Consider the following 7,700-nt stretch of genomic DNA (forward strand, 5'->3'; position numbering starts at 1 on the left):
TTTTTCTGGGGGGGGTGGGGGGGTGTTAGGGGAGGCTGGACAACAAATTTCTTGGGGTATTTGATGCTATTTCAATCAAGGAAATTGAGGTTACCTGAACTAATGTTCCCAGAGCAGCTCCTGGAACAAGAACATCCCAACCTTGAGAACCAACTGTGCTTCTAACAGCTTTTAAAAGAAGGGTACATAGTTTTGAAACCTGAAAAATTACACTACAGATGACATTGCCAGTAGAAGTTAGAGAAGAATACTAGTTAGATAATCAATTCATTAATCATAAGGTCCAGATACTAACATTAGATAAATCTGCAAACCATATTAGCCTACAGATAAATAGAAATTTTTTCCAAAATATTTAAAACAAAGTTGTCGTACCCAGCACGAATCTCAGCTTCAGCATATGTCCTTACACTGTTCTCAGGGATTCCAAAAGCTTTTCCTAGCATCTGCAAGTGCCATGAGATAATGTTATGAACTTCAGGTCACTTCATTTTGAAGTTTAGCATCACAAAACATTAAAAAGAATTACCTCTGCAATTCATAATTCTAACACACAAGAAAAATAGTATTTTACAAAGTCATCATCCAAGAAGACCCATATGCAGGTTTCAAATCTTTAATAATACGATACATAGATATTTTCAACCTAAAAGAAAAGCAAATTCTTTTCTTTTTCCTTTCTTACCTGGACTTTTTGAGGGAATATTTGAAGAAGCGTTTCAGAATATTCTTCAGTTAGCCTCCTGGCTCTATCAAGAGTAGCTTTAAGCCTTAATGCCCAGATCATCTTTCCATCTTCACTCCCTTTATTATTCATTTTTTTTTTGGGGGGGGCGGGAGAAAGAGACCCAGGTTATGAATTTTGATGCAAGCCTAAATATTGTATTATATTAATCATACAATAGAGAACTAAAACAAAAAGAAGATGATGGCACCTTCCCTTTCAGAGAGACCTCTCTCTCTCCAGGCAAGAAGTTCATTTTCAATGGCAGCAGATTCCTCTGGCTTCCAACCAGATAACCCTAACTGATGAATGCCAACAACAAGTGCACCAATAGGATCATTCCAAGAGTCTATATTCCTAGCTTCCACACTCTTTGCCAGCCAATGAGCCCCTCCCACAGTTTCAAGCACATTGAGGAATCTATTCAAATCAATGAGTGTCAGCAAGGCTTTTAATCCAGGAAGTATTGATTAACAAAGATAAGATGATAAATTTTTTGTGAGAATTTATAGTGATATAGTACATGGGTTTTAATTACTACTCCAGTCATGGCATTCCTTTGCCAGCTTAAACACTTGATGCACATGTATCTGTGTTTATATGTCTCATATTCTGACCAAATATATTTTAACTGTATTTAAATTTCAAATTAATATGAAGCAATCAAAGAACAACATTGATGAAACTAAAAATGACAAACAGTATTTTTAAACAGCATCCAAAATTTTACAATAAGGGTCTCTCTGATCGCATATTTTAAAAGCAATTTTCAGTCATTTAAAAATAAAAATATAAAAATAGAAAGGTAACCATCATTCTGCATACTCTTGAAGTAAATAAATACACACTCTATTGTAATAATCTTAAAAGATGTCCAACACATGTTGACAGAGACTATCTTGACAAGTTTCCAACATAACAAATGGTTCAAAGGAAAAGTGTTTCAGATTTATTGGAATGAATAACATACCATTATAAACATTAAAAAAATGTGCTTATGTCCTCCATAACAAGAAATCCCAGAATTCTACATACCTGCTTAAAAGAACAAATGAATAGTCCTCTAACCCGATCTCACATAGTCGCCACTGTCCTCCCAAGAGAAAGAGAGAGAACGGTTAAATTTCAACATAGCCAAATGTTGCAACAAAAAAATGATCTCGCCATCTCACCTTTTGACGCATAGCTATCGCAGCATCAGGGGCATCATTTCTAAGACCACTTTCAAGACTCTTTACAATTATTTCTCTGAGAGCATTCAAAGATTGCATGGTTTTGAATAACAGATCAATGGCAATGTTTTCTGAAGAACTACTTGATTCAACAGCATCCAAATTCTGAAAAAAATAATAATAATAAATAAATAAATAAAATTTTCCACTTAAGATCAGATGCCAAAAAACTATAACTAATTAACCCTTAACAAAATGGATATATTAATATAAAATCAGCTCAAAAATAAAGGTAGGTGTTGTTTTTGGGAGGGGGTGGGGGAGATCAGACAAGTACTATTAAGTAGAAAAAGTGGAAAGCACAACTTTGTGCTTGCTTTGATGACCATTGCTCATGATTTCTTCTTTTTATTCTTTCTTTTTCTTTTTTCTTTTTTTCTCTTTTTTCTTTTTTCTTTTTTGTGGTTCAGAACTGATGAATTTGTAGAATAGTAAATCAGACTGCTATAATGATTCTGGAGATATCTTCCCCTTGGTCTTGTCTCCCCTGCTAGAATGATTCTGGAGATAGTTCTCAGAAACATAAGTAACAGAGCAAGCATGAATGCATAAAAGGATCTAAAAATCCAAATTAAAATCTTATTTATACCTAGAATAATTATGACTAGACGTTCAAAACAATATAAGTTGTGCTTCAATTGCACTTCACATGTTGGTGCTACACATGAAGATTTCTAAGTTGACAAAACTGAAAATCGTTCTACATATAACAACTTGACTCTTATCCTTGGCTGCATCAGCTATTGAGTTTACAATCAAGATGTAGTTATGTAGCAACACCTTGTATGTTCAGATTCAAATCACATCTCAGTTTCTGGCTATAAAAATACATGACCTCAACAGATGAAAATTAAGAAGATCTAAAAATGAAGATCCACCTTTTTGCACTCCAAAAACAATGTCAGAGCAGGAAGGCCACGCTCATCCATTGATTCACTGATTGATTCTAGTTGTTCGGCAAGGCTGCAAAAAGCTCAGTCATAAATGGATGACTAACCAACCAATTTAGAATGTTGCAATTACATTCAAAGCACAAACTTCATATTGGAATACTCTCCAGCTCAAAAATTTTGAACTTGGAAGTTGGGACAAGTCATAAAATTATACCAAAGTAAACTGTACGTGAGTTTTGGTCTGGGGATGCAGAACTAATATTCAAAACTGTTGTAAATGTGTCATGAAAGCTTTCGGGCAATGGGAGGTGTATATAATTTTATGTGAACTTTTAACTTCATATCAAACCTTCCAGCATTGAAGAAATCTTTGAGTTCTTTATGAAAAATTTTGAACTGCTCCACAAACGCTTCATTATATTCTCGAGGGTTTTGGGTAATTCTTGCAAGCATAGCTTCTGTAGCAACCAAATCTTCTGGGCCCGCATTACGGTGAAGCTTGTTTTGTATTGTGTGCTTTATTTCTTGCTGGAATTTGAAAAATAAAAAACTAATAGAATTAGCAGATCATATTATTACAAAGAAAATCCATGCAAGCTCAGCAAAGAATAACCTTGAGGTCATGAGGAATATCGTTCCGATGAGCAATATCTCTAATACGAGTTAGAGGAACAGATGCAGTAAATTCTGCCTTAAAGGAAGGCAGACATGGATGAATCTTGCGGATAACAAGTAGTTCCTGAACAACAAAAGAAAAGCCATTAACTGAGAGACAAAAAAGAAGCATAAACATAAAAGAAATAAATATGTATCATGCATCTTTTGAAATAGCAAGGCATTTGTTAAGCATCCTACTAGATAAAGGTCGTTATTCCTCTTCTTCTTCTTTTTTTTTCGCGCGCGGGGGGTGTTGTTGTCACAAAAATGAATTTAGAGATACTTTGGGCTTATCCTACAGCACTTCATTCTAAATAATTGATTCCTGAGCCAATGAAGTCCTAGCACAGTGATCAATGATTAAAGGCATAAGCAGTTTTAGGGTGGACAAAACATCTAAGCTTTTGTTTCCTTGTTCTCAGCACTTGAAAGTCTGAGCTCCAGGATTGATGTGTAAAGCAAGAACTGCTGAAGCTTTTTAAGCAAATATACATGGTATTCTAAAGTCAAATTAGAAGGAAAGTACCTCTATGAACTTTTTTATAACATGGACTTTATTGAAAAGAACAGACCAAGTTCTTCAGAGATCAAATTGCTGAAATTCAACGCCCCCACATCAAGCACATATAACCATGAACTGACTCTCCCTAGACTTGTTGACTTATTTTGTTGCTAAAGAAGATCAAGGTTCATGGGTGGCACTAAGGGGGAAAAAAGTCATCACACCGCATTTAAAGATGAACTTCATCTTAATTTCAAGTGAGCCAGCATTCAGAAATGGGGAGGCGAGTGAGCCCGTTTAGATGTTAAATGAAGGCAATTGTAACTAAGAAAGATAAAGTTGCAAGATCAAATATCAATTCCTTTTTTAATATTATCCAACTCAACATTATACTTAACATAAATATTGAACTTAATGGAACACTTGTGAGATGAGAAGAAAAAGACTTGAATGTTGCGGTTTAAGACATCCAAAAAGATTGAGAGTTCTAGCATGTGCATCACAGATCAGTATCTACAATAATAACGGCATACCAACCTTTACCAATTGACACATATAAGAGTGTGGTAAACTACAAAGAGAAATCATTACTCCATATCCATGTCAAATAAAATGGTAGAACACCTGAGGTGAAATATTTTTCCCACAAGAAACTCGTTCCAATTCACGAAATATAAGCCTGGATATCTCAGCATGCCTGTTTGGCCGGTGATGACCTCCATCTTCAAAGCAAGGAATTTGCCCTATGTTTATCCACTGCATAAGAAGAAGATCTAAGAAAAGCATGCAAGTATTAACTTCAAGATAGAAGCAGAACCAAAGTATCAGAGATAACCTTCAGATATATGGCTGAATATATGAGAGCCTCCAACCGATCCTCAGTTTGTAAACTTTCAACTAATAGCTCACATACAACTTCAAGCTTCATCAATAAAAGGGAAAGCAAGCAAGAATGAAAAGAGATGTTATTTCATGAAGTTAAGCAAAGAATTGGACAATAAACTCCCTCTATCACTTATTAAATAAAAATAAAATACTCCCTTTGTCACCTAACGAGTTTCCTGTTTTGACAAACACGAAGACAGAGAGCAAATTAATTCTGATGACAACTCACTCTTGATAGTATCTTTTTGAAATTACCCTTTTTAAATGCTCTAACAGTTGAAAGGTAGACACATTGTTTGGTTTTAATTTTATGATTAAGGGTAATGTGGAAAATAAAATCATTAATGCTTTGGACATTCATTTTAACACACATCAAAAAGGACAACGTTGATTATGGGACTATTGAAGTAAAACATTATTTTTTAGATTAATGGTTAAAATGATTTCCTAACATCTTAATTTTTTTGGGACAAGTGGTAATTTATCATGATATTAGAATAAGTAATCCTAAGTTTGGATTTTTTCTCCACTCTACCTCCCATTTTAAAAGTTGAAAATTTACGTGTTGGGCCCTACTTATTGAGGAGTCTGGACCCACATGTGAGGGCAAGTGTGAGAATATTGGTTAATGGATTAAATTCATCCTTTCCTAACAGCTCATACAGTTATGCTCCAGCAGCTCTGATAAAATAAGGCTGGTATCCCTACAGGTCCAATGGCTTTCCCAGCACCTATTTGACTCACTGCCTCAGCAGCTTCCCCTTCTGTAAATGGCCTAAGAACTGCTTCTGTTCAAAGATAAGCATAAGGATAGGGAGCCCCTGCAACACAAAACCAAGGTTCTGCCATTGCCTTCTATCAGGTGGGGAAAAAAATAGCTTGAAAATTCCTCAAGAATTCCACTTGAATCTTAGCTGTGTCCTCCAACCATATGCCCTCACTAGATTGAATACTATTCTATTATATACCACAAACAACACAACTGAGCAACAATAACAATAGGGGATACCCTATAATAGGGCATTGCCCAATCAAGATTGATAGGAAATCATATATTCTTATCTACTTGAATCGATTTCTCTAACAAGTTAAACTATTCATGTTGTTATATATAATCTATAACAACATGAAAATAGGAGTTAGGTGCTTCTTTCCACTTCAGTACTAACATAATCTAAATTGCATTTGGATTAGATTAGATGACATGAACACCACAACTGAGCAAACAACAACAACAACAATAGGGATGCTGTATACTAGGGAATTGCCCCCGTCAAGATTGATTGGAAATCATATATTCTTTCCTACTTTACTAGATTTCCCTAACAACTTAAAATTATTCAATAGATTAAGGATGTTATATCTAAGTTATAACAACCAAAAAAATAGTCATTCAGTGCTTCTTTCCAATTTTTTACCTGTGTTTGTGCATATGTGTGTATACACATGCACAATGTTATTCACCGTTCAAGCATTTGTTAAGATATCAAGTTATCAACCATTTGGTTCTACTAATTAATACAAAATGTAAAAGATTTTCCACCTTTACGGTCTGTAGATCTATATGAATGATTTGGATCAATAAATAACCTACCAAAGTACATGAAAACAGATGATGTCCCATCAACCTTTACTGGGTGCCACCCAATAATTATTTATCTCATACTAAAGATTGAGCAGCACAACAACCATGCAATATATAGACATTATACATGCCTTTTATTTGTATTATATTGATGTCTAGCTGAAAAATTATTAGGCACTCCCGAAGTAAAGTGGCATGATACTCTCTCCTCTCACATGAATGGTGGATGCCAATAAATTTAATTACTAGGACCTACTATTATGTGAGAGGACGGAGTACCGTGTCGTACTCTTGAAGTACTGAATAATCACTCTGTCAATATAGCCTACAAATTAATAACTGAAGGCATTATAAATAGTTATTTATATTCTAGAAACTACAGCTGCTAACACTGAGATCAATTTTGCAAACAAAACAGCTAAATACACAAAAGACAACATACATAGAGAAACAAATACAATGTGGAATGTAACATATAGCTATTATAAAAAATTCCCATCAATCTAAATGTAGGAAGAAGCACTATCAATAGCAGTACCTTTTTCCGCCAATTCCTTGCACTTCGATCACCTTCAACTAACTTGAGAGCCAAGCCTTGAAGACCAGAAGTGTCCCATCTTCTATCTGATTCCCGATTTCGATGCTCATTCGATTGCATGAAAGACACAGATTTCCCCTGCCATTGCCCGACAAACGGACTCGCCTTCACTTCCAAAGGACTAGCAGCAGTAGTAATAGCAGACCCATTATCACCAAAATCCTCTTCCTCCTGCTCCTCATTTTCCCCAAAGCTCAAAGGCAATAACTCCACAGCCTCCCCTGTTGCATTCCATTTACAAACCATCCCAAAACTCCCTCCCTTAGGCAACTTCAAGACACGGTTATCCCCACTTTCCCACACCACACTCTTGCCCTTGCCAACAATCACAAACTTAAACTCCACAGACTCTCCTCCTTGCAATTCCAACTCGCATACCCATCCATTTTCTGTCCAATTCAGCACAACATTCTTCTTCCAAGATCCCAATTCTTTGGCTGATCCCAAAATCACAACATGCTCTCCAAATTTAACTTGGTGATCCAGCCTAACATTCAACCGTACCTTCCCACGTCCCGGCTTAGACTTCATCTTCTTTTTATTCTTTTTCTTCTCCTCCTCTCTGCCAAAAATCGAACATGAAAAATGTATAATTCTGGTTTTTGTTTTTTTTTTTTTTTTTTT

General features: G+C 35.4%; 1 protein-coding gene across 1 annotated transcript; it reads right to left on the minus strand.

Annotated features, from left to right (window-relative positions):
• Window positions 1–25: 25 nt before the first annotated feature.
• LOC112024271 (phosphoglucan, water dikinase, chloroplastic) lies at window positions 26–7,647 on the minus strand. The gene is made up of 12 exons (XM_024056911.2): window positions 7,017–7,647; window positions 4,844–4,930; window positions 4,633–4,764; window positions 3,463–3,588; window positions 3,199–3,377; window positions 2,835–2,919; window positions 1,897–2,061; window positions 1,760–1,812; window positions 936–1,144; window positions 686–804; window positions 376–446; window positions 26–212 (listed from the first exon to the last, which is right to left on the minus strand). The coding sequence occupies exons 1-12, from the start codon at window positions 7,605–7,607 to the stop codon at window positions 26–28; spliced, it is 2,004 nt and encodes a 667-aa protein (XP_023912679.2). The 5' UTR covers window positions 7,608–7,647.
• Window positions 7,648–7,700: the final 53 nt, after the last annotated feature.

Source organism: Quercus suber, unplaced genomic scaffold (assembly GCF_002906115.3).
Source record: "Quercus suber isolate HL8 unplaced genomic scaffold, Cork oak 2.0 scaffold_1563, whole genome shotgun sequence".
In the NCBI taxonomy this organism is placed as follows: Eukaryota; Viridiplantae; Streptophyta; class Magnoliopsida; order Fagales; family Fagaceae; genus Quercus; species Quercus suber.